The 27,452-nt window shown below is 40.0% G+C and overlaps 1 protein-coding gene across 2 annotated transcripts in view; it reads left to right on the plus strand.

The window, feature by feature from the left end:
- IQCE (IQ motif containing E) overlaps positions 1-27,452 on the plus strand; it is a 40,667-nt gene that overhangs the window by 1,867 nt on the left and 11,348 nt on the right. Inside the window, exons 2-18 of one of the 2 annotated variants that reach the window (XM_077828064.1) lie at positions 1,737-1,784; positions 2,567-2,609; positions 3,936-4,076; positions 4,562-4,696; positions 5,504-5,574; positions 6,324-6,437; positions 7,219-7,266; positions 8,673-8,743; positions 8,958-9,039; positions 9,527-9,576; positions 13,381-13,544; positions 14,903-14,958; positions 15,341-15,549; positions 16,630-16,734; positions 19,101-19,203; positions 22,554-22,649; positions 24,379-24,402. In XM_077828064.1, the coding sequence (XP_077684190.1) occupies positions 1,737-1,784; positions 2,567-2,609; positions 3,936-4,076; positions 4,562-4,696; positions 5,504-5,574; positions 6,324-6,437; positions 7,219-7,266; positions 8,673-8,743; positions 8,958-9,039; positions 9,527-9,576; positions 13,381-13,544; positions 14,903-14,958; positions 15,341-15,549; positions 16,630-16,734; positions 19,101-19,203; positions 22,554-22,649; positions 24,379-24,402 (1,560 nt within the window). The remainder of the gene's footprint in view (positions 1-1,736; positions 1,785-2,566; positions 2,610-3,935; positions 4,077-4,561; positions 4,697-5,503; positions 5,575-6,323; positions 6,438-7,218; positions 7,267-8,672; positions 8,744-8,957; positions 9,040-9,526; positions 9,577-13,380; positions 13,545-14,902; positions 14,959-15,340; positions 15,550-16,629; positions 16,735-19,100; positions 19,204-22,553; positions 22,650-24,378; positions 24,403-27,452) is intronic. The other variant, XM_077828065.1, reaches the window with a different exon arrangement.

The raw sequence follows: 27,452 nt of genomic DNA on the forward strand, positions 1-27,452 counted from the left end.
CTGCTGTTCCCTGTCTAATTTTTAACATAGCTGATGGAGTTGCACAGTGATATCCAGCAAAGTGATAAAATGCTCCAAGAATAACAAAAATAACCTGTCAGTATGCTGCTAGGAACATTGAGCCAGGAAATTAAAAACTGTATGGCATAGTGTATGAAATGTGTGCCTACCTGCACTCAGCCAGGCTGAAAAGCTGCTTTATCTGTTCTTAATATTTTCTATGCTGCCTTCTTTCCTGTCAGCCAATGCTTTAAAATCTGCTTTATCTCTTCTGCTGCTTCTCACAATGAGCTAGATCTGGATCTTGCCTAGGAACAGAGCTGTGTCTGTAAGTGCCAGTGAAGCCAGCAGCAAGTGGAAATTAATTGCATGGTCCTTACAGCAAGGGCGACATAACATGAAAATCTCATGAAATTGAAATTTTCCAAACTTCTGTTCTGTCCTGGATATTCTCATGTATGACAAGTAGGCAAAGATCATCCGTTGGCTCAGTATGAAGAGAGAGTGCTCTTCTGTATTGGTGCCATGTTAAACCATTAGCTATTTTCAGGTACTGTGATCTGACGGGATAAACATGGGAAACCTATCCATCTACCCATTTTAGATACTTTTATGGCCCCCATTACCTTCGTGTCTCATGTGTTTATCCTCACAACACCAGCGAGGTAGGGAAGTGCTGTTATCCTCATTTTACAGAAGGGAAACTGAGGCACGGGGGCTAAGTGACTTGCCTAAGATCACACGGGAAATCTGTGGCAGAGTAGGGAATTGAACAAGGGTCTCATAAGTGCCTTAACCACTGGACAGTCCTTCCTCTCTGAATTCCAGTGCTGAGTCTTTCACTAACCCACTGTCTAACCCTGGTCAAATCACTGAACCTTTCTATGCTTCTGGTTCCTTGTCTTTAAAATGAGGGTGGTGATACTTGCCTCAGGGTTGTTGTGAGGGTTGCTTAATGTTGCAATTGAAAATGTGAAGCAGCGTATATGTGCTAAGGTATTAATACTGGACTAATTAGCCACCCAGTACTCTTTGGAGAGCCTGTAAATGGGAGAATGTTAAGGTTCATATAAGCATCTCTGGTCATATTGCCTCTAGAATATTAACAAACACTGAAAAATAGTTACTACTTATTAAATGCAGAGTTACTTGAGAGAGGGATGCTTACAGGTACATCATACTCTTTTATTAGACTAAAGGCACTGAAAAGGGGGCATGCAGATATGAAGTTGGCCTTCCTGCCAACTGCTCTGGCCATCTCACCCAGCATTGTCATAAGCTGTCAGAGAAAAGATAGTGATGATTTAAAAATAATAATAGAAATGTTGTTTAATGAGAAGTGAGATTTTTTATTACAAGTTTAGGAAAATGTTAGGGTTTCCATGGACATTTTTCATTTGCTTTATATGTAATTCTTACGTTACTACCTTTTCTGAAATTGATCTAGCACTCTGCAGTGATTTTTCATTCTACACCTACTGATACTGTCTGATATTGTGAATAAGCAGTCCAGGTTGCTGTAGCCCAGATTTTCAACATTTTAGGGTCAGATCTTGCAGAAATTTTTCCCAACTACATTATCTCTTTGTAATGCAGTGAAAGAGTACACAGTTGAATTTACTGCAGTGATTGTTATAAAAAAGCTTTGTGGTGTATTATTTAAGTTCTGGTGATCTATATATTAACCAACCATCTAGAGTGCAGAAAAAGTTATACTGTACATATCTACTCCCCAGGGAGATGACAGTCTGTCTGCTGTAACCTACGAATCTGACACAGAGATGGTGAGTTTTGTCAGCAATGTGCTTTTAGTAAACACTTAAAAAACTTCTTAGAATCTGCGTGCATCCCACACAGCATATCCCGGTTATGTCTACTGATTATTGGTAGATACTTTAGAAAGTAGAGCTAACTATATTGTTCTAACAAAGAATTTGACATATGGGGGCTCCAGTAATTCCAAACATTGCTGGGCTTTCAAAATTCTCATGCTTGGTCTGAGACACTTTGCAAATGACATTCAGTGAATTTCTCAATACCATGTCTAGTATGTTCTAGTTGAATTGAACAAGTAATGGTTCTTCCATCTTTTAGGGAATTGTAAGCCCCATTCTCTGCCCTGTAATAGTCCTGCACCTCTAAGGACTTGCTGATTCCCATATTTAAGAGGACAGGTAAACCTCACAGAGTTGTTCAATAAATGAGGAAAAATAGGTAGCTTTGGCTTTGTAGCATGCACTATTGTGGGGCAGCACTTTAATTGTGGTGTGTTGTTTTGTTTCGGCGCGCACTTACCGTACTTTCATTCATTTGCTATAGCGTGCTGCAGTAGCATTTGGACTTGGTAAAACTAGACCAGTTGGGATAGCTATGTTAAATCCCTTTTGTTCTACATGTAGTCATGCACTACAGTCTTGTTTCTTAGAAGAGTTAATATTGTTTTATGAGATCTCTGCTGATTCCCCATTAGAAGTAGCTGTAGTTTCTGTTTTTCAGATTACTTGCTGAGGTGTTTTAGGAATAGGAGAGTTTGAATACAGAAAGCCTATTTTTATTTTTCTTCCAGAAACAGAAGAAGAAAACGTCTCATAAACCCCCAAAGTCACCAAGTAAGTGTTACCAAATTTTTTCTTCTGTCTTCTTTGTCCTGAATGAGATTATCTCCATGGGACACAACACCTTGAAGAGATGCGTAAAATAAGAACATCTGTGATTCTCTGTTGAATGTGGAGCCTTTTCATCTGAGTGTTATATCCTATAACAAGAGACATTTGACTTTTCTAGGAGTTGGATTGGAGTTTACAGTTTTCCGGGCGTTCTTGTCCTGGGTACTAACTGAGTAGTAATGCACTTTTCCCTTGTGGTGGCAAGCAGTTTGCAGATAAAATCACAGTTTGCCTTTTATTTCCTTGGAGAAATGCTGTGTCCTTTGCTGTTCCTGGGCAGAAAGAAATCCAAAGTTTTGGGGTCTAGAAGTACTGAAGCAGTACATCCTAACATCCAGTGGACCTAGTGGGTTGCAGATTATGTGAGTCATGGAGGCTGCAGAAGGGTTTAAGCCATTCCATTTTTCATTTAGCACTATAATTCCATGGTTAAGGAAATTGTCCCCTGTTGTCATAGAATCCTTAATGTCTATAAACTGCAGATAAAACCTTTTATTTATTTTTTAAGTCCATTCACAGTAAGCTGTCCAATATTCAATTTATCTTCCTGGAATCTGTATTCCATACCTGATATTTATGTGTTTTATAAATAGTATATAATATTTCTAAACAGTGGACTTTTTCTAACTTGCTAGGTTTTGATTAGGTGCTTCCCTTTCTTTGTACCTACAAACACCCTCCTCTTTCTGAACTACCTATGATTATATGATCAATTTCTCTTAAAAATAGCACTTTTATTTCTGTCATGACCTTTGTGACATCACTTTTGACTATGCTTTTATTGATGTCATAAAGGCTGTGGCAAACTGGCACACATAAAAGTGCTCTCTTCTGTTGAGCCATACAATATCTTTTGTGTAGGTAGTGCATCTATGTATACTCGATTTTTAATAGATCATTTCAATGTATTAATTTAGGTGGTGTGTGTATATTTCTTATGGGTGCATAGATGTGTTTAAAGTGTACACACAAATATATCTGTATATATTAAGTCGTGTGACTATTCCTCTCTTTCTAAACTTACTCATCTTTGTAACAGCTATTTCTGGAAGGTGGACTTTTTTCTTATTTTGATGTGGCTGTGTTCCACTTGCCTTTTGTTGTTATTTTTAGGAGCTAAGCACTTAAGGTGTTATAGAATGTATTTTGATAATTCGGAAGACTGTATCAGGGATTATGTTCAAGAAGGAGAAAATTGTTTTGTGACAGCAACTGTAATAATGCTATGGTGGGTATTTTGCATCACTGAAATATTTTCTCTTGCCTTAGAATCTCCATATATCTCCAGCACATACCTGTATCCTAAAAAGGCTGCAGTTTGGAGGTCCTTGAAGGGAACAGGGAGGTCCTTGAAGGAGAACCCAATGGTTAAAACACCAAGGCAGATGTGGCTAGGATCTCTGAAGCAAGGTATCACTGTAGAAATTCCATCCACATCTGCAAGTGAAATTTCATAGGGGTTTATAATGCAGTCCTGATTTAAGTGGGTGCAGCTTCCATTCAGTCCAGTATAAATTAATTTTGTTTACTCCAGGGTTACATTTGGTCCACATTTAAAATGTTTACATTTTACATTTAAAAGTTTGCTTAAGACCATTTTTGTTGGTTAATCAATATTTGCATAACTTTCTCTTCAGTGTTGAGTACCTGTAGGCTCTGGGATGCCTCCAAACAGAAATTTGTCCTTGATTAGATGCCTAGCTGAAATTTACTTTGTTGGTGTCTGGTTCGTTTGTTAGGAATGAATTTGACTTACATAATTCTTGACAGTTTTTGGATGTACTTGTTTCTAGTGGGGGTTTGTAGAGGCAGCCAGAGCTGTTCTGGGCTTTGCTGTTGCATTCACTCAGGGTGAATTGAATGTATAGTTATCTGGGTTTTTTTCTCATTACTAGCTGGTATGAGCCAGCCCCTGAAATCAGACTTTGATGTGACGCAGGCACGGACTAACCTTTCCAGCAGCACTCCAGAATATCTAAAGGAAGCTCTAGGCATGAAAAAGCCAAAGCATGCTCGTTCTTCTAGCAATGGTGAGTTCAGAAACTATGGCAATATTGTTTTGTTTAAGGTCCTTGCTTTGGTAAGGCAACCGCTCCTCTAATTCTAACCCGTAGAACAAACTCTCAAAATGTGGTCTCTGTGAGCTGGCTGGTCACATGGTGCTGGCTCTCCTTATTTCTAGCTACTTAAGTACATAAGACATCCGACTACCTGGAATTTTGTGTAAAGTACTGACTCTCTTTGTTACTTCTCTCTATAAAGTGTTTGTGATACATTATGTTACTATGTAAAAATCAGTTCGATTGTATGAGAAAATCAAAAGGAACCCACACACTTGAATATTGCTTTTTCTCCCTTTAACAATAAATTATACATTTAAAAATCACACTTCTGTCTGAAAATTTTGTTAAAAGTAACTCCTAAGATTCCTATAACTTACGAGGCTAGAGAAGTACACATTTTTCTATTTTTTTCCAAAGTAGTGTGTGGCTTTTGAGAGAGCTTTGCAAGTTGTTGGTTTCAGTATTTTCCATTATATGGTCCATTAGTTTGTCTTGTTTTTGTATGACTCTTTCATACAGCAATTGGGGGGAGAGAGGTTATATGTTTTATTTTTTAAAGAAAAAATTGCCCCCCAAATCTGGCAGTGGTTTCAGGTGTAGCTGCAGCAGCTGAAACACTCTGTTTTCAATATATTTTTTTAATTGACTAATTTCAAATTCATGCTCTTGAAGCATTATTTATTATCTATGAGATTGTCATTCAGAAAAATAAATGCCTGTTTCAGATTTCCTTTTGTGAAGAGTTTTCCTTATTTTGTGTCTTTCTTTCTGCAGGCTACATCCCTGGAACACCTGACTACAAAGAAAAGGAAGATATGTATGATGAGATTATTGAACTGAAGAAGGTACACTTGCTTTGCTGCTTGAATAGAAAAGTCCTATCTGTCTCATCCTTCTGTGGGTACCCAGCCCTGACCAGAGCAGCAGGGTCTGGTGCCTATACCTGGAAGAGCCACCGAGCTTCTTCACTTCAGTGGTATAAGGACTGTACTGAAACCATGCCTGTTTAAAGAGATTTCATTTTCCTGATGGTGTGACAGTCAGTTCTTCTGCAAGTGGGAAGCCATGAAGTATACCCAAAACACTGAACAAATCCCTACCTGGACTTTGAAAAAGTTGATTGGGATTGGTTCCTTTGCCACTTGAATTTCCATAACATCCCCTGATTATTCTTTTAATGATTAAAAGTCAGCCAGTTGGGTCTATGTGTACATCAAGATGGGTGTTGGGCTTGACTCTTGGGCAAAGCTGAGCCAGGCTCTTGGTTAGAGGGAGGAGCTGAGATGGAAGTACCGGCAGACAATCATCTTGGCTGTTCCAGTGGCTCCAGTAAAGTTGCCCTGCCATTGAAGTCTCTTTTTTTCCCCTCCTCTCCGTACCCTGCAACTTTCCCTCTTAATCAGTCCTAATCCAATGTGATGGTCCTCTTCTTGCTTTTCCTTCATCATTAGTGCTGGCTATTTTAATTGGGTTGCTCTTGGTGTCCAAGAGTGAGTTAATTGTAAAAGCTTACAATGTGCCTCTGACTTTCTTCTGCCTGGAGAACTTAGGCAGAATTTCTAGATGAACCTGTGATTTTTTTGTTCCATTTTAGACAATACAGGCTCAGAAAAGCGAGGGGGATAGGATGAAAACAAAGATCCGACGACTAGAGGAGGAGAATAACAGGAAGGATCGACAAATTGAGCAGCTGTTGGATCCTTCCAGGGTGAGTCTTGTAACCTTTCCTTAGCATAGCTGATAGCAGGATGTTAGTTTACCATATTGGTGCAAGATAGTGAAAATGGTGTTTTTGAATTTTTAATGTCAAACTGAAAGGTCAGCCTGTTCACAGTCAGTAAGGGAAACTCATGTCTCAGACATGAAAAGTCTGTAACATGATGGCTCCAACTTGAATATGGTTTCTAAGAACTTTCAAGGTAAGTGTGGTAGGGGAGCACAGGAGGTAATACTAAATCAGGCCTGCCCCTGTGCCCATCATTTCTCTATTCTGAATATCTCAATTGTAGTAATGGGGAGCTTACCTAAGACAGAGATACAGCCCATACCAGATGATTTCTGTTCTGTGTATCCAAGTTTGCCATTCCAACCTATCCATTAACTGGAAGCACGAAGTTCAATTCAAGGACAACTTATACGTCATATTTTATAGATGAGTTTATTTAGGAGAAGATAATTGTCATTTCTAATGGCAAATTTAAGCCCACTTACTGAGTTATTTATCTGATGGTGGGGAGCCAAGCCCTGTGCACAGTGAATGGCAGGTATGGTCCTGACTCCTCACCCGTAGAGCAGAAGGAAAACCCTATTGTAAGACCAGTGAGCCTAGAAGAGAAACACTTAGTCACTATTGTGATTGATGGCACAGAAAATCCTTAGATAAGTGTAAGAACATGTTCCTGGGCTGGAGGCTAGGAGGAAAATCTGCAGGGAGGAAGCTGAAGAAGAATTTAACACAACTAAGTTGATTTTGTTGTCTTCTGTTGCAGGGCTCTGATTTTGCCCAGACTTTGGCGGAGAAGAACAATACTAAATGGGTAATTGTTACTTCACCTGCACCTTCATCTATGATTTTTCTACTTTCCAGCTGAATCCTTACTGATAGAAAAATATCCAAGATACAGGAGGAGACCATACAGTTTAATTAGGCAATCATATTAGTGATGTCTTCATTATTGCCAGATAGAAGACCTGTAACAAAGGTCTAGAATTAACAGCAATTCAAAGCGCCTTTTCTCATCCTCAGGATAAATGTGTTTGCATCAGTACATCAGCTTATTCATAGCCCTGAATTTAGGAGAGTAGATGTATATTTGCACTCTCCACCTCTTTTCCCACACCCCTTAATAGCGAATGGATACAATTATCAAAGTTTATGTTTTTATTTAGTGACTACATGCTACATGAAATTCAGTAAAGACAAGTGCACAGTGCTACGTTTAGGAAGGAAAATTCAAATGCACAACTTCAAAATGGAACATAACTGGCCAAGTGGCAGTTCTGCAAAAAAAACCTGGTGGTTATAGGGGATCACAAATTGAAGATGAGCCAACAATGTGATGCAGTGGCCAAAAAGGCGAAGATCATTCTGGGGTGTATAAACTGGAGAGTTGTGTGTAAGACATGGATGGTAATTGTTCTACTCTATTCAGCATTGGTGGACCTCAGCTGGAGTATTGGATCCCGTTTTGGGTGCCACACATTAAGAAGGATGTGGACAAACTGGAGACAGTCTAGAGGAGAGCAACAAAAATAATAAAAGGTTTAGACAACTTGACCTTTGAGGAAAGATTAAAAAAAATTGGACATGTTTAGTCTTGAGAAAAGAAAACTGAGAGGTGACCTGATAACAGTCTTCAAATATGGGCTGTTAGAAAGAGGATGGTGATTAATTATTCTTCATGTCCACTGAAGGTAGGACAAGAAGTAGAGGGCTTAATCTGCAGCAAGGGAGATTTAGGTTAGATATTAAGAAAAACTTCCTAACTATAAGGATAGTTAAGCACTAGAATAGGTTACTAAGGGAGGTTGTGGAATCCCCATCATTGGAGGTTTTTAAGAACGGGTAAGACAAACACCTATCAGGGTGGTCTAGTTATATTTGGTCCTGCCTCAGCACAGGGAGATGGACTAGATGACCTCTTCAGGTCCTTTCCAACTTTACATTTCTATGACTGTATACTTATGTTTTAGTAGTTTTTGCACTCAGCTCTTAATGTGGTTATATTTAACCTAGATGTTTGTTAGGCATCTGGTTTAACTCTCTCCCTCTAAGGATAGCAGTAATGCTTACAGTTTGTTTTGTCCTGTTATATATATGGCTAAATATTTCTGATTAGATGGATTTAGAAAGATGAAGTGGGATTCCTGGGAAACAGGAATGCTGACTGGAGATTATGAGATTTCTCTAGAACTGATGAGCTGTGTTCTTTCCTTTCGGTAGGTAATCAATGGACTGAAGCAGAAGATTCTCAAGCTGGAACAGCAATGCAAAGAGAAAGACAACACTATCAAGTATGGCTCTTTTGGGGCAAGGAAATGTATTGGATAAGGGAATTGGACATCCATTTTCTTACAGAGTTAGATTCTCTGATTCCTTGGGAAAGATGAATTAAGTCATAACCACATGTGACTCTCGCCATACCCTTCCCAGATATTTTAAACCATTAATGGTCATTCCTTCGTTATCAGGTCTCCTGATGTTACTGTTGTATTCTTCCATTTTCAGCAAATTCCAGACACAAGTGAAGACCACTAATTTGGAAGAGATGAGGATTGCTATGGAGACCTACTATGAGGAGGTACATCTGGTGAGGCCCCTGCCCATGTAAACAGGGAGGAGAGGTTCAATTATAGAATCTAGGTAGAAACCTTGAACAGTTTTACACTTGTTTCTTAGAGCCCAGCTGCACCTGCCTGTGTGTGAAAGTCAAGTAGAAGTGCATGTGTTTTGTGTGTGTGTGTGTGTGTGTGTGTATATATATATAAGCACCAACTACATGTACTTGTAAAAAGCCTTGGTGTAAAGTAGAAAACCTATTTTTAATTAAACGAGGCAAGTAATGAAACTAATACAGTGTACAGCTCTGAGCACAGCATCCATATTAGTGCCAGTAGGACCATACTCTCATTTTTGGCTATGGCATTGTTACCTGTGCTAATGCCACAAGGATCTTACTTTTATCTTCACTTACCAGACACTGCTTAATAGGTTAGAATTCTGAGCTTTCCAACAGCTAAGTCTTTTCTGTGCCAGCTATGTATGTCCGTAAAGGCAATCTATCTTTTGTACTTCAGATTCATCGTCTCCAAACTCTGCTGGCAAAATCTGAGGATGTGGGGAAAAAGTACGTTCATTTCTTTTGGGACATGTGCATGTATATGTTTTTGATATATACTTTGTATACTATACTAAGTGATGGAAAACAACTGTATGTAAATTGTTGTTTGTCTCATAATTTAGATACTGGTGGATTTGCTTTTCCACGCTACCTCTGTTGACTTCACAGTGCGCATGTCACACCCATGTTGCTTCCACAGTAGATCTGTCACTCTGAATTGATGGGCTTTTAATGAGGAAAACATAAGGCATCTACCTAAATTAGAGTTTTAAATTCCCATCCTGTATCACCAAAACAGGATCCCCCTGAAGAGACACTAAATCAAAAGAACACACTCATTGTCAAACAGAACAAAGAAATATATTTTAATTTACAGGGAAACCAAATATTAACGCTGTTTGAAAACAAAGCAAAACATTTAAAGCAGAGCAACTGACAGCTCAAAAAAGAATTTCTAGCATTTATTCCCCATAAAAGGAAATCCATTTCCTTACCCCGAAAATTGAACTGCTTCTCCTGGCAACACTACATGTATAGAGATTGTTGGATATTTGATTTATGCACATTTAAGTTACTTCTGTAGACTGCTCTAGAATGTGTGCTGCAAATAAAGAAAGTGAAAATAATCCGATAGTGCAGAGGCATTGGTCCGCTGTATGACTGAGACTGAACAATGGTAGCGGTTTGGAGGTGTTAGGATGTCGTGGGAGTGAGACATCGAGCAGTGTCTCTGCAGACGTGTCTGGTTGTGTGATTGCTGCTCATGTAGGCATACCCAAGCTAGCTTTGCTTTAGCCAGATCAAAGCTAACTTGAGTAACAATAGCTGTGAAGCCGCGGCAGCATGGGCACAAGCTAGCGTGGGCATGAACACGGGCTAGCCACTCAAGTCTGTACCTAGGGTCAGGAAGCTAGTCTGTGCCCTGCCAGTGCTGCTGCAGATACCCTGCTATTGTCACTTGAGCTTTGATCTAGGACAGGCCCATAGATGAAAGGTAGCTCAGATATGCTTACATGATCTACGGTCACACCTCCTGATTGAAGTGTAGACATGCCCTTAGGCCAGTTTACTAATGCTTGTCCCTGATGGACCAGGGATCAAGAGGAGATGCATGCTAAGCAAAACATACTGCAGTGAGTCTAAAAACAAAACACAAAGGCAAAATATAAAATGTTAATAACGTTACAGTGTGTCACCTGCCTAACCAAAGGCACATAGGGAGTTGGAGAATGATTAATTAGGAACATTACAGTATTAAAATTAGCGATTGATCTGAACCAAAGTTCTGGGCCAGGCATTTGGGGAAAATTCAGATCCAAATCCCAACTTTGCAGCTCAGGCACATCTCTAATTACAATATATAAAAGTACCAGTATGATATACCTGCCCTCTAAACTAAGAATCAGCAGAACTGGATTATAATCATATAATCATCAGGATTATAATAGCAGGGTTAGAATAGGATTAGAATAGTGGGGGGTTGTAGGTCATGCTTGAGGCTAATTGCTAAATGGTGTTGAGGAAGCTTGCACAATGACTGCTTCCATTTTACCTAAATATAGATAGTGCTGTTAGTCTCATTATTAAAAATTAAAAGGAAAAATCAAGACAACAAGTTAGCTTGTGAGTGGGGGATGTGAGCACCTAATACCCTTCTGGCCCCTACCCAAAGTGATGTCCACTCCTTCGCTGCAGGAGTGTTTCTCCAAAATGGGCATATTGGAGAGGAATATTCGGGGAGGGATGAAGGAGATATTTTGGAGGAATCTGTATTCCTAAAATAGTTTTAAATTCTAAATTAAAAATTATCCAGATGATATCCATGGAGATTATAGACATGAAGATAAAGATTCTGGAGCAGTGATGGAAGCTATCATGAAGACGATAGAGAAAGGTCTGTGCAGTAGGATGAAGTTAGCAATATGGCAATGCTCAAGGTTGCTTTCAAAGTATCTAGTGTAATATGATTTTAATTTAATCTGTATCATGCATATGAGTAACGTGAGAGGAAAATTACATTCAGAGAGCAAAGTAAGTGTAGATGTGCAAAGCAGTGTTAGTCCAGCCACCTAAAAGATGAAGGCAGAGTACTGGTTAGACAGGACGGATGATGATCTGCTGAGCATGGAAGATAATATCTCAGTACTTCAGAGTGTGCTTGTGCTTCCCTGTCTGAAACACAATGGGCCATTTTAATCCTTGGCATAACTGCTTAAAATCAATGCGATTCCACCAGAACTATGGATGGGTAATACTGTATATTCCTTCTGTTCCCCTGTTCTGTCATTTGTGGTGGATTAAAAACTGGAATTTAGTTTGTTACTATTAAAAATATTTCATTTCTTTTGGCTCAGGCGTGCAATGAGTTAATGAAGTAGTCTTTCAGTGCTAAAGGCTATCAAATTCAATTTAAGTTACAGGTGAAAATGAGTCATCAGTTCTCCTTCTCGTCCTCATTTGTACATAACTCAAAAAAAAAAATAATGGTGAGGACAGTCTCTGCCAATTGCATGACTGGCAGTCTTTACTCACAAGGCCAAGGACTGGAATAGCAAATGATGCTGAAGGTCAGAACTATGGTGCCTGCCTGGATGGTTCCAGACTCAAGTTATAGTGTGTCTCGTCTCTCCTTTCCTGAATCTTAATACCCTTGCCTTTTAGAACTATGTGTATTCAAAATAAACCTTTAAAGTACATGTTGACTTTGTTGAGCAGGGTGCAAAAAAAGAACTAGGCAATTATCCTTTAATTTCTCCAAAAATAACTAAATTCCTCTGGCATCAGAGGGTGTGATGTCCCTTTGCTGCCAAAGTTAAAAAACCTTCAGCTCCTCAGTATGGTCCATTCCACGCAATCTGCCACTCTGTGATTGTTTATTTTATCTTGACAGCTGCCTGAAATAATGGGCATTGAGTGATGCAGGTACCATTTCTGTCATCTCCCCATTTTTCTCTCTGGGGCAGTCCTATAAAAAAACAAGCCCTTCCTTGTTTGGTTGTTTGTTTTCACTTTGTTTCTCTTCGTAGACCTTTTAAGAGTGACTTGGGCCCAGTTTTTCATACTGGTTATGCCATATCCATGACTGTCTTCCCCTTCTCCAGTAGGCTGCCATTGTGACTGTGTTCCAGAGCGCAGAGATGTGTGGCTTCTTCACAGACTGTTTTATCTATTGGCCATTGTGACTGGCATTTGGCCATGGCAGGGCTTGGTCAATTCGTTAAGCCTCTCAGCATTGTTTGCTGGGCAAGGTTGCTCTATAACCTGGGTCTCTCCCATAGCAGTACAGAGTAGTTTGTTCCAGGTCATCAGGAATCCTGTAGTAGGAACAATCTTTACAACCACTTCTAATGGAAGTTGAGTTACCTTCAGTACTTCCAGTAGAATAATTAAAAAGAAAAACTGAAGCAACATCATCTAGTTCTGGAGGCTTTGAACACATTGTAGTCTTTGACTTGTCTGTTTCCTGGTGTTGCCACCACACTCTGTTACCTGCATTCTCCAAGTCTGTTTCTTATGTAGTGTTGATTCCAGTGTATCTTTATAAGTGGAGAGATAAGCTTGGTAGGGGACTTCCTTCAAAGGGAAAGAGCATCTGATAACTGAATGTGGTACTAACATATCTGAAAATATAGCTTCTTACTTAGAAATTACTTGTAATGCATTGCTTCTCCTTCCCAAATTCACCCTTCTCTCTCCTAACCCCAATCTGCTTGTTTATTGAGTGTGCGGGGGTTTCTCATTTGTAGTTATTGCCTCTGTGTGCTGTGTCTGAGCCTAAACCCCTGCTCTTGTCCCCTTTTCCAAGCACAGATCCGTTCCAGAGAACAGAGAATCCCAGAAACAGCTGAAGGTGCTGAATGCTACTGTTTTGCGATTATCCAAGAACATCAAGGAGCTACAGGATGAAAATAAGAGCCTGAAAGCAGATCTAGACCAAGTGCTGAGCAGTTCCCCTGCTTCCAGCAAAACAAAAAGTATGTGTTGAAAAGTTAAGGTAGGGAACTAGGCTTCACAGTACACAGAAAGGAGGAGAGAGGCACAGTTCATAGACTACATGGCAGTATGGATACACCTCCTAGAGGCATTGCAAATGTGTTACCTGAAAATGGGCAGCAATCAGTCTGTAACCATTATTCCAGGAGCATCAAACTGGCTCCTTGAGTGGACTGAACTACCTTTTCAGTTAGGGTCTGTGGGCCAGGAGTCACTAGCAAGGGGCACATTTTGCTGTCTCATCTGACTGAAGAATGTGTCTCTGTAGCTGGCAAAGTTACAGATCGTACTGGAAGACAATTACATTCTGTTTTGAAAAAGTAAATGCCTTTGTGAAACCGTCCTTCTACTGGTCACTAAGGTTGGTCTACACTACAGACTTATGTTGATTTAACTACGTTGCTCAGGGGTGTGGAAAATTCATAGCCCTGAGTGACAGTTATACCAACCTAACCCCGGTGTAGACAGCGCTATGTTGATGTGAGGGCTTCTTCTGTTGACATAGCTACCACCTCTTGGGAGGTGGAGTACCTACACCAATGGGAGAAGCTCTCCTGTTGGCATAGGTAGCATATTCACTAAGTGCTACAGCGGTACAGCTGCACCTCTGTATGTGTAGACAAACCCTAATTTACCCTTTTATGCATTCCCATCACAGTCAGTTCACACACACCCCCATCCCCATTTGTCAGTTTTCTCTCTTTTGTTTACCCACAACCCAATCCCCCACTGCCTTTGGGGAGTCTTCCTCATTCTCTTTTTCCCTCCCGCACCCTTGTGGCATTTCACCTCTGGGTGCTGTTCTCTGAAGGGGGAGTGAGGAGCATTGTGGGCTATGTGGCAGCAGCAATCAGGGAAGAGGGTGACCCAGAGCTCTGGTGTGGGGTACTCAATCAGGCATGAGTTCCCTCCTCAATTCCAGTTACTCCAGCTCCCCAGTCTCTTTGAGCTACAGCACGCACGTGTAGGTCAGACCCCTTTGTTAAATCAGAGGGAATTACAGACTGGAGGAAAGTGTCCTGGGGCCATGTGTTTGACACCCATGCTTTTATCCATTCAGAGAGCCTGGAGGAACAAGACATTCCCCATAAAGCCCTGTTTTCCATCATCCAAAAATGTACTGTGCTGGTTTAAATGGTCTAATTTGAAACCTGAAATGGTCTGAGTAGGATGTCAAACATTTCTAGACCATTCTGTCTTTCAAAGTCATCCTCTCTAAAGCTGGTTTTCAGTCTCCTACAATGAGGTGGACCTTCTGAATGGACACAAGCTTCCTTTTTCTAGGGATTTGTGTCTCACCAATCCAGCTTCTTGTTTAAAACCTTGTTACCTTCTTTAGATTACAATGAGTGGAGCAGACAGAGGCTGGTGAGACGGATTTCAGAACTGGAAAAAGTGAGTGACAGAAATAATACAGCCTGCCTTATCAATGGTACAGCAGAAAACATAAAGTCACTGATCTGTGTTCATGATGCCTTATCCTTCCAATTATCAGCTCTTATACATCTGAACAGCTATCTGTACTGTTCCCTTTTCTGCTGTGTCATACTCATCTTGTATAGCTGCGGCTTTAAGATTAATCTCCCTTTGATCCTGCTTTCCTTTCCTCTTTCCTAGCCTGGGCCAGATCCTCATCTGGTGTAAATCAGTATGGCTCCACTGAAGTCAGTTTATACCAGATGAGTATCTTCCTCCCTCTGTCCCCCTCCTCCCCATATCTTATAGAAGCAGAGAGAGAAAATTTTCAATTTCCCCCCCCCCCCCCCCAAACCTCTAGGAAGTACATGAGATGGAGAACAACAGATTGCAGTCATCAGCTAATGGTACATCACCACTGCTTGCTCTGCCACCTTCAGCTTCTGTACAGCTGGATCAGCCAGCCACTCAAGAACCTGATCCCCTTGAAGAATGTGAGCGTCTCCGAGGGTTGGTGAAGAAACTGAAAGGTGATAGGAGTGCACTTCAAAATCAACTGGCCAGTAAATAGTAAGTCTGACTATTGTCTGGGATGTTACAGTCTCTGGCCTTGTCTACACTAAAGGGAAAAGTCAATCTAAGCTACGCAATTTGAGTTACGTGAATAGTGAACCTCAAATCGACGTAGCTTAGATCTACTTTACCACGGGGTCCACACTACGCGACGTCGACGGGAGAGCGATTGGTGCTCTATTTAGTGGGTTTCACAGTAAATTGACCTCCGATGCATCTATCGCCACATCTTTGATCCTCCGGTAAGTGTAGACAAGCCCTCTGTGACGGTCTTTTCATAGGTATGAAGTGTTTCACATTGTATCATGAGAGGAGCTATGTAAAAAGTTTCTCATATTTTAAAGAAATCTGAAACATTTGAGGTTTTGGGAGGGGTTTGGCTGGATTTGCAAAAAAGGTTTAAAAATCTACTCTTCGTCAAATCAGCTTTGTAAAAAGTTGCTATGAATGGCAAGATTGACCATCAAAAATGGAAACTTCTGCTTGTTACGGAAGAATTTTAAAGGCTAATGACATTTTTGGCAAGATAACATTTGAAGAACACTAAAATTTCATAGTTGCTTCTTTAAATCATTTTGTGAACCTTTTTCAGTTTGCTGTGAGAATTTTGCAACAGAAGTTTTGACCTAATCCGCTATTTTCTCCTCTGAAATATACCTCTCATTTTCTTCTATACTATGGCATTCACCCTCCAACTGAGCAGCTGAATTCCTTTGCTATTGCTTACAGTAATTGTGTTTCTCAGTGCATGGAGAGACAGCTTAACTTTACCAGGTGCTTAGATGTGTGCACAGAGCAGCCTGTATTTTAATATGATCTTTCAGTGCAAAGATGCACATGGACAAGGACCTAATACCAAAGCATGCAAAAAGTCCTTTTTCATCTAAACCATGTATATCATAGTGTATGGTTATAAGGACAAATATATACTTATTTAAAATATAAAATTCCTGTTCAATTTAAACAAACAGATTTTATTCAACATTAGAAGTGTAAGCAGCAAATAATTCCTCTAATGCACTGAAATGCAAATTATATAAACATTGCCTTAGTGCTTAATTCCCTATTCTTATACAGTTCAGAGGTGAAGCAATTACAGCAAGCAAAGACTGAATTGGAGCGGGAGCTGCAAAAGCTGCAGGAGATGGAGAAAGAAAAGAGTGAAAAAGAGGAGACTTTGAGGTACCTTGATAGGCATATTCCAATTTTGAAAGGAACTGATAAAGTTGAGTATGACACAGTTCTCATACTAAGTGGTTCAAAATATGAAGAATGTCAAAAGAAATGTGGGGAACGATGAGTAAATGAGGTATCTGGGCAGAACTATTTGGGCTAAATGATGATAATCTTGGAATAAGTTTTGGGGGAAGATGATTTGAAGTATGAATGACATCTCTGTGTCTGGAGGGATGGGGGACTGAGGAGTATGGTGGAAGAGCTGAAATGTAGGATTAAAGTTGGGCTGTCAAGCGATTAAAAAAATTAATCATGCTATTAATCGCGTTGTTAAACAATAATAGAAAACTATTTAAATATTTTTGGATGTTTTCTACATTTTCAAATACATTGATTTCAATTACGAAGTGTACAGTGCTCACTTTATATTTTTGATTAAAAATATTTGCACTGTAAAAAACAAAAGAAATAGTATTTTTTCAATTCACTTCATACAAGTACTGTAGTGTAATCTCTTTATCATTAACATTGAATTTACAAATGTAGAATTATGTACAAACAAATAACTGCATTCAAAAATAAAACAATGTAAAACTTTAGATTCTACAAGTCCACTCAATCCTACTTCTTGTTCAGCCAATCATTCAGACAAACAAGTTTGGTTAAAATTTGCAGGAGATAATGCTGCCTGTTTCTTTTTCACAGTGTCACCTGAGAGTGAGAACAGGCATTTGCATGGCACTGTTGTAGCCGGTGTCGCAAGATACATGCCAGATGCTCTAAAGAGTCATATGTCTCTTCATGCTTCAACCACCATTCCAGAGGACAGATTCTGCTTGATACCGATCCAAAGCAGACGCATGTTCATTTTCATTATCTGAGTCAGATGCCACTAGCAGAAGGTTGATTTTCTTTTTTGGTGGTTCAGGTTCTGTAATTTCTGCATCAGAATGTTGCTCTTTTAAGATTTCCGAAAGCATACTCCACACCTCATCCTTCTCAGAGTTTGGATGGCACTTCAGATGCTTAAACCTTGGGTCGAGTGCTGTAGCTATTTTTAGAAATCTCACATTGGTACCTTCTTTGCGTTTTGTCAAATCTGCTGTGAAAGCGTTCTTAAAACAAACATGTGCTGGGTCATCATCCGAGATTGCTATAACATGAAATAGATGGCAGAATGCGGGTAAAACAGAGTAGGGGACATACAATTCTCCCCCAAGGAGTTCAGTCACAAATTTAATTAACGCATTATTTTTTTAATGAGCATCATCAGCATGGAAGCATGTCCTATAGAATGGTGGCCGAAGCATGAAGGGGCATACGAATGTTTAGCATGTCTGGCACGTAAATACCTTGCAACGCCGGCTACAAAAGTGCCATGCGAACACCTGATCTCACTTTAAGGTGACATTGTAAATAAGAAACGGACAGCAGTATCTCCCATAAATATAAATAAACTTGTTTGTCTCAGTGATTGGCTGAACAAGAAGTAGGACTGAGTGGACTTGTAGGCTCTGAAGTTGTACATTGTTTTGTTTTTGAGTGCTGTTATGTAGCAAAAAAGATCTACATTTGTAAGTTACACTTTCATGATAAAGAGATTGCACTACAGTACATTGAGGTGAATTGAAAAATACTATTTCTTTTGTTTATAATTTTTACAGTGCAAATATTTGTAATAAAAATAATAATATAAAATGAGCACTGTACACTTTGTATTCTGTGCTATAATCGAAATCAATATATTTGAAAATGTAGAAAAACATTCAAAAATATTTAATGAATTTCATTTGGTATTCTATTGTTTAACAGTGTGGTTAATCACAATTATTTTTTTTTTTTAGTTAATCGCATGAGTTAACTGCAATTAATTGACGGCCCTAGATTAAAGTAAACCATGAAAAGCTGGTGCATGAGGCTGGATGACCTTTTCTTGTCCTTCTCTTTGCTTATGAGGAGAGAGCTGTAGATTCTCTACCGTACCCTTCCATCCTGACTCCTAACTTTGGTTTCCCATCCACTAGGGGTGTTACAGTATTTAGAACTGAGCAGTGATCATTAGAGAGACAATCGTGGCAAAAAATGTGTTCCTGTTACATTGATCAGAAACTAACATCAAGCCAAAGTAAAAAACACAATTTTGCCACAATCTTGTATCTGCCAGTCACTGAATTATTGTGTCAGGTGCAGAGGCATAAAAAATAGCATCAAAAGTATCACTGTGACCTTGGTCACTGTTCATTTGAACTTAGTACTATGACATCTCTCTTTGTGAGTTCATTTCCATATCTGTCACTGTGGAGACATGCATTGTGTGCTCCTGTACAGCAGAAAAGTTCTGGCTACAAATAACTACGCACTCCTAACTATAGGGAGGAAATCCAGAGTCTTACACAGAAAGTGAGAGAACTGGAGGTGGAACTACATGAAGACAAGAGACAAACTGCAGATGATACCATGGAAACGCCAAACAAGGTATAACCTCATTTTTTCTTGCATCCCATTTATACCCTTACAAACTGGGCAGCTGAAGTCTTTCTGGTTGATAGATAGTCAGGTCCATGATGCAGCTGTGATTTCTTCAGATCCCTTCATATACTAACTTAAACTGTAACCGAGGAAGGTTGTTGCTTGTTTAAAGCAATTTCATCTGTAAATTATAATTTCCCTAGATGTGCCTTTCTTTTGCATATGTGCCCTCAAGGGAAGAATGTCAGCATGCAGTTCCTTTTGTCGCTAATCCTTTCAGAAACAGTTGTACTTTATGGGCCAAATCCTGCAGTCTTCACTGAGGACCAGATTGACAAAGGTATTTAAGCACCTAAAGATGTGGATAGGTACCTCATGGGATTTACAAAAGCTCTTGAGTTAGGCACCTAACTCACTTAGAGCATATATAAAAGTGCCTAAGGTGTCCATCTGCATTTTTAGATGCTTAAATACCATTGTCAGTCTGGTCCCAGCTTCTTACACAAGCAAAATTCCCATTGAATTCATTATGAGTTCTGCTGGAGTAAGGATTGTAGACTTTGGCCCTCTGGGTGTGTGATGAGTGGGCTTTATTTAATCGATTCATAGATTGTAACTCTTGCGTAACATAGGCTGTAGAATTTCACCCAGTAGTTTCTGCATCAAATCTATAATTTCTGGGCATATCTTTTAGAAAGATATCAAATCTTGATTTAAAGATGGATAATGCACTGCATTGGTAAATTGTTCCAGTGGTTAATTACCCAAAAATTTGTCCCTACGCTTCATGGTGATTGTCTACCCTAAATGTAAAGCTGGTCCTTGCTTGCTCAGTGCAGTATTACAAGAGTTCACATGTTGAAACGATTATTTTTTAAACAGAAAAAATAACTGTGGGGCTAAAAACGCTTCAAGCAGATACTTTTAGGTTAAGAATATAGAGTAGTACATTCAGTTTGCATTGGACGTTGTTTCACACCACCAAAGAGAAATACGTTGCAGAGCCTTCTCATGATTCTTTTCCATGCATCTGCATTTTTAATAATACTCAACAAATTTAAAAATAAAATCCTCGGGTGCATGAACAGAAACTACTAAGATACCAAAACTGATATTCGTATCTGTTAGAAGGCTTGTGCTTTGACAGCTTTTGTTTCTATATGACTACTAATTTTTATCATCATGCAGTTTGCACAGTTGTGCGAAGATTTCCTAAATAAAGCTAGTGTATTATATTGATGCTTTTTCTTTGTTTGGTATTGCATGTATTTTCCCGGAGATCCAAAGGCTATGACTTTTTATTAATTTGTAGACATTGCATGAATTGGTCTCAGATTCAATACCTGGCCACTTAGCCCCTTGAACCACATATCTCTTTAGTCTGTTGTCTATATTGCCAAAAGTATGCACCTTCTCCCATTAGGATTAGCTTTTTTTAGTCTATAATCCAAAAATGGACTTTTTGGTGCTAGTTCCTACTTCCAGGATGCTGTGATGAATTATGCAGTATTTGTCTTCAGCAAACTGAACCATTATACGCAGTATGCAAAAGACTGTGGTGATAGGGAGTTTCAAGTAAGTAATAACCTTCCTTGGTTACAGTTCAAGTTAGTATATGAAGGGATCTGAAGGTGGTTTTGATCACTGTGTAATGAAAAATAGACACCACAACATGGACAACAACATAATATGAATAAGAGTGCCTGCTTGCATAAGAGGATGATGTTTTTGACATAAGATGCTGTCATAAATATAAGGGGAAGGGTAAACCCCTTTGAAATCCCTCCTGGCCAGGGGAAAGCTCCTCTCACCTGTAAAGGGTTAAGAAGCTAAAGGTAACCTCGCTGGCACCTGACCAAAATGACCAATGAGGAGACAAGATACTTTCAAAAGCTGGGAGGAGGGAGAGAAACAAAGGGTCTGTGTCTGTCTGTAGTCGTCTTGGCCGGGGATAGACCAGGAATGGAGTCTTAGAACTTTTAGTAAGTAATCTAGCTAGGTATGTGTTAGATTATGATTTCTTTAAATGGCTGAGAAAAGAATTGTGCTGAAAAGAATAACTATTTCTGTCTGTGTATCTTTTTTGTAACTTAAGGTTTTGCCTAGAGGGGTTCTCTATGTTTTTGAATCTAATTACCCTGTAAGATATCTACCATCCTGATTTTACAGGGGGGATTTCTTTATTTCTATTTACTTCTATTTTTTATTAAAAGTCTTCTTGAAAAAAACGGAATGCTTTTTCATTGTTCTCAGATCCAAGGGTTTGGGTCTGTGGTCACCTATGCAAATTGGTGAGGCTTTTTATCCAACATTTCCCAGGAAAGGGGGGGTGCAAGTGTTGGGAGGATTGTTCATTGTTCTTAAGATCCAAGGGTCTGGGTCTGTAGTCACCTAGGCAAATTGGTGAGGCTTTTTACCAAACCTTGTCCAGGAAGTGGGGTGCAAGGTTTTGGGAAGTATTTTGGGGGGAAAGACGCGTCCAAACAGCTCTTCCCCAGTAACCAGTATTAGTTTGGTGGTGGTAGCGGCCAGTCCAAGGACAACGGGTGGAATATTTTGTACCTTGGGGAAGTTTTGACCTAAGCTGGTAAAGATAAGCTTAGGAGGTTTTTCATGCAGGTCCCCACATCTGTACCCTAGAGTTCAGAGTGGTGGAGGAACCTTGACAGATGCCATTCTGTCTGGGTCAGTTTTATGAGAAGTAGGAAGTTCTTTGTTTTTATCCTTACTTTTCCTTTGCTTTCCAAGTTGTTGATTCGTTAAAAGTATAAAGAGGAACAGGATTGTGTTCATTTACATTGGACTCCCCTTGTTGGTGTTTCAGGATGGCTATCCCATCAGTAAGTTGAAACAAATGAGTATGGGACCAATCGTGCGGTTCTTACACTTGCAAAACTCCAGTGAAAATTAGTGCAAGTTTTGCCTGTGAAATGACTGCAAAATCAGGTCCTTCGGCATAGGTTCTCAAGCTGTCAGTATTACAAGTTAAGTCATTTTTCAACAAGAGAGTAACTGCCACTCTGGGAATGGGTACCTAAGAAATACATACAGTAGTACACCTTTAGATATTTAAATAAAAAACTCTAATTTCACATCCAGTTCACAGTTGAGGCAAGTGAGGAATGTATTTCGCATTAAGAATTTTCCAAATGATGAGCTGAACGTAACAAATGCAGATATATTTTAAAATAAGATTTTCTTCTCCAACTTCCCTATATCATGTGAGGAAATGATTTCTTCTCCTGTTGATCTCCCTCTCTCTTTCCAGTCCTTGCTGTCTTACAGCTCCAGAAAAAATCACATACCAGCAGTCCCATTTAGTATGTACACTACATTCAAGTGTTTTGCCTTCACAGCCTTCATTTGCCTGCTTTCAAGAGGGCAAAGAAGACGACAGGAAGGAGCAAGCAGCCAAACTCATCCAGAGCCAGTGGAAGGCATACAGAAACAAGGTGAAATTCTTATAAATGGACAGAGAGGATTGGTTTTTTTTAATATCCTGCTACCTCACCTTCATTTCAGGATATTGAGTAGTCTGCTGATGAGCATCAGGAATCAGAGCACCGATGCAGTCATAACTAAATGTCTGACTTGCCTTCTTCCCCTGGATATTTCTCGTTTCTTCAGGGCCATTGATTAAGGATAGTTCTTTTAATTCTGTCATCCTGTTTGCTGGAAGCTCTGCTGGCATTCTAACAGCGAATGTGAATTTTGCTATGAGCAGGCATGACTTACTGAATTAATGGGAAAGGTGTCTGTAGTAGCCAAGACTAGGATAAAGGAGTACTGAGTACTAGAGCTGGTCAAAACATTTCCACTGAAACTGTACTTTAACGGAAAACTGGGTTTTTGATTAAAATGACTTTTTTCATGATAAGTGTCTGTTTTCTGTTAAAAATGTTGATAGTTTTGTCAAAAAAAAACCAACCAGAAACTGAATATTTTTAAATTTTTGGCTAAAAACTGAACTATTTTGATTCTAAAATGCTGCTGCACTGTTCCTTGGGAATTGTAGTTAAGTTGCCTCATGTTCCCATCCTCCTCTGGGCTGGGCTCTCCAGCTTGACTTCTCCCAGGACTCATCACAGCCATGTGATTCTCCCAGTATATGGCCTCCCTGACCAAGAGATTTCTCATGGGAGATGTAGTCTTACCAGAGATCCCAGCCTATAGAGGAGAAAGGGAGCATGAGGAACCCAAACTACAACTCCCATCAGGCACCCTGGTGACATTTCAGAATTTAAATATTAGATTTTGATTTTTCTTTCAAATTTTCAATGGATAACTTGGAATTTTTTTTTAATTTTCATCAAAATTTTTCTCAGAAAGAAAACCTATTTTCCAGCCAGCTCTGAGTACCGTAAATGAGGTAAAACAGAAATGCAAGACATTACAGATTTTTCAGAACTTGTATTTAAGTGCCAGAGTTGGAAACCAGTGCTGAGATGTTGAGGACAGGGAAAGAAGTGGAATTAAGACCTTCTTTCCATAGCACAACCAGTCAGGGCCCAAATGTGAGAACCTGACTTTTAGAATATGTGAGACAGAAGCAAAATAAATGATGCAATGAAAAATAAAAAAGTAAGGTGCATGAAATAAAGAGGTTTTAAATTATTTTGAAAGATAATATAAAAAGTTTTGGGGAAATCCATTCCATGGCTTAGAGTTTCTGAGATCAGTAATTTGCAGAAGTAAATGGTGAGGCCAGTCCAGGTTCACGTAGGATAAAACTGCCGGTATATGTGGAGCTAAAATGAGTGGTCTTTGTAACTCAGTATGGTTCAGAGGGATGATTCTGCGCCACTTAAACCATCACTGCAAACCTGGAAATTCCTTAGCCTGAGCTTTATCCAGCTAGGATAAGGTGACAAATTAAAAGAATAGCTTATATTAAATTTTGTTTTATGAACAAACAAAGCAAATGATGCATCTCTATATCCATGATTTCAGGGGTTAGAAATAGGGGAACATAAAAAATCCACTATCAAGCTAAAGAATAAACAATCCCCCAAAAAATCCAATTCCAGAAAGCTTCCCCAGGGAAGAAAAACTGGGCTTTTCAGTTGTTTTGGGATGCCTTTGTAGTAACTGTAAGAAAATATGAGACCTTTTGGAGTAATCTTTATTAAATAAAAGCCATAAATCCTTATGATATTAATTTAAAAGTTTTCTCCATTTCAGAAAGAAGAAATTGCTCTGGATCAGGTGAGTGTGTGTCGCACCAATAAAATGACAATTCAGGTTCACTTTGTAATAAAAAAGTATAAACAAGTAGTTAAGTAATTTTTAAAGCGATTTTATTATGAGATTCAATATTCCAGCAGGAGCACTAGTGATTGCTATACTGATAGTTCAGGTTGTGTGACAGTTTACCTTGTGACATCCTGTTTTCAGTTGTTCATGACTTACCTAAACTTTCTCCTTTTGAGTTCAAATTTTCTGTGCATGGTCTCTGCCAAAAGATGCATCCTTTTGGAAAATGGGAGCAAAAATGGTTCTGGAATTTTTGAGTATAAGGAACTGCAGGTGAGATGGAGAAGAGTTTTCCCATTATAATAAAATAATTCTTGCAACCTTTTTGTCTTCAGAAAGGCTGGATGTAGACATTTGACATGGAAACTGCCCTCATTAAGAAGTGCCTGTCGCGAGGCAAGTGTGCCCCGTCCCCTCGTGGAGCGGGGTAATTACTTTCCCCGTGGTTGCATCCTTACAACCACCCCTTGTCTTGGGGTAGTGTGTGTGACGGTAGGGTGACCAGATGGCCTGATTTCATAGGGACAGTCCCAATATTTGGGGCTTTTTCTTATATAGGCTCCTATTACCCCTCCACCCCCTGTCCCTATTTTTCACACTTGCTGTCTGGTCATCCTGTGTTACAGGTTTGGGCCCTGTGGGGTATCACCTGATGTGCTGGGGTTTAACTTAGCATCCATCCCCTGCTGGGTTCCCTTTTACTGCTTTGCTGGATTAGGCTCTCCAGCTTCTTGCAAAAACACACACACACACACACACACACACACACACACACACACACACACACACACACACACACACACACACACACACACACACACACACACACACACACACACACACACACACACACACACACACACACACACACACACACACACACACACCTCACTGCAGATACAGACTGAAGTCAGCTCTGTGTGAGAGGGCTCCCCCAGCACTCATGTGCCCATTCCCTTTGAAATTCGCCCCCTCCCTCAATGTGGAGGGAGATACGCACAACCTCTTGTGTTCGTGTCCCACCCGCCCCACTTAGAAATGACATAAACTGGGTTATATTATAATCAAGCAATAAGTTCATTAACTACAAAAGGTGAATTTTAAGTGAATATAAGAGATAACAGACAGAACAAAGCAGATTACTGAGCAAGTAAAACAAAGTATGCAAGCTAAGCTCAATATGCTTAAGAAACATGTTACAAAATGTAATTTCTTACCCTAAATGTTATTTTAGGCTGGTTGCAAAGTTTCTGTGATTCAGAGTTCCAGTTATATTTCTTTTCAGACTGGACCCCGTCTCAGTCTGGACTCCCTCCTGCCTTCCCTTCAGGTGGCTTTAGCAGTCTTTCTTCTTGGGCAGACAGGCCATGGAGAGGGGGAGCCACGTTTGCCTTCCTCCCCACCTTTAAATAGGATTTACATAAGGTTGGAATCTTTGTTTCCAAAACTTGACCCTGCCGCACTTCCTTTCCAGTGGAAAGTTACAAGAAGTCCCAGGTAATATTTAGTATCAGGTGTCAAGACCGCCTGACTCTATAATATCACAGCATCCATGAGTCAGTAGCAGTATTGTAAGTCCGCAGGAAGGCCAAGCCTTTTCACAGTCCATTGTCCTCACTGATGGGCCATCCACCCTGTCTGGCTTTTCCGAAGTTGTACCCGAAGTGTTAGCTGTGGACGTCGCCCAAAGTAGCATAGTTGAAATACAGATACATAGTCAATATTCCTAACTTCAGATACAGAAATGATACAGGAATACAAATTAGATAATCACATTCAGTAAATTATAACCATTCCAATGATATCTTACAAGACCCATCTTGCATAAAGTACGTCTGCGTTATGTCCTATTCATATCATAAGCATATTTTCATAAAGAATATGGAGTGAAACGTCAGTGTGGCCTAGCAATAAAAATCATTGTGGCCGCTCTCTCTCTCAAGGTTGTGTGGCCCAATGGCCAGAGTCAGGGTGACAACCCCTTCCCACAGAGCTCTGGGACCTAATGGCCTGTGTCAATATGGCTCCCTGGTTCAGCCGGGGTACATCACCTAGTGCTCAGAGTCACTGTGGCTGCCTGGCTCAGCAAGGTGGTATGGCCTAGCAGCAAGAGTCAGTAAGGTCACCCTCTCTCAGGGCTGTATGGCCTAGTGGCCTGAGTCAGCATAACTGTCCTTTCTGTGGGGCTGCATGGCCTCAGGGGAGTGAGCCATCACCCCAGGGTGGGTGGCAGCCGGGTAGGTGGACCCGGGCCCTCCCTTCTCTACCGGATCCCAGCTCAGGGCCCCCGTGAGTGGCAAGTATGCCTGTCAGTGGGGAATCCGCCCAAAACACGCTGACCCCATTTGATACCACAACTAGTCTCCCTGAGCTACTTCCTACCCGGTTCCTGTTGTCTGGATGATGCACCCACAGTCACCCCTCATGGTGAGGGAAGGGCAGTGTATCACCCGAGTCCCTGGGTAGGGTGCATCATGGGAGATGTAGTCCAGCTGGATAGCCCAGCTCATAAAGGACACTGGGCGTTGACGGAAACTGAAATAAAGCTCCCATGAGGCAACATAACTGAAGAGCTGAATTGAAGTAGTTTATTTAACAGGTGCTTAGATTTTTGACAAAACAATCAACAGTTTTCCACAGAAAGCAGACATTTCTCCCAAAAAATTTTTTGTAGAAAACTCAACTGTTTTGACAGGGTTGATAGAAAATTTATGACCAGCCCTCATTGTAATAGAGTTCTTAACTGCATGATTGTATATTATTTCTCAGCTAGCACAACATAATATATGCATTTTCTTCTTTAGCCTTATAAAATCTGCTTTGAGTAGATTAGTAAAGAGAAGGATGACAAGTGCCAAAGCTCTTTCCACGCTCTTCCAGTGTGAAACTGTATATAACATCTATCAGAATGGTGATTTTAAAATGTCACTTTATACCCTTGATATCTTCTGGTCTTTGGGGACCTAGTTCAGATTAAAATCTTTTAGCAGAGAGGAAGAATG

The sequence above is a fragment of the Eretmochelys imbricata genome, chromosome 10 (genome assembly GCF_965152235.1).
Source record: "Eretmochelys imbricata isolate rEreImb1 chromosome 10, rEreImb1.hap1, whole genome shotgun sequence".
In the NCBI taxonomy this organism is placed as follows: Eukaryota; Metazoa; Chordata; order Testudines; family Cheloniidae; genus Eretmochelys; species Eretmochelys imbricata.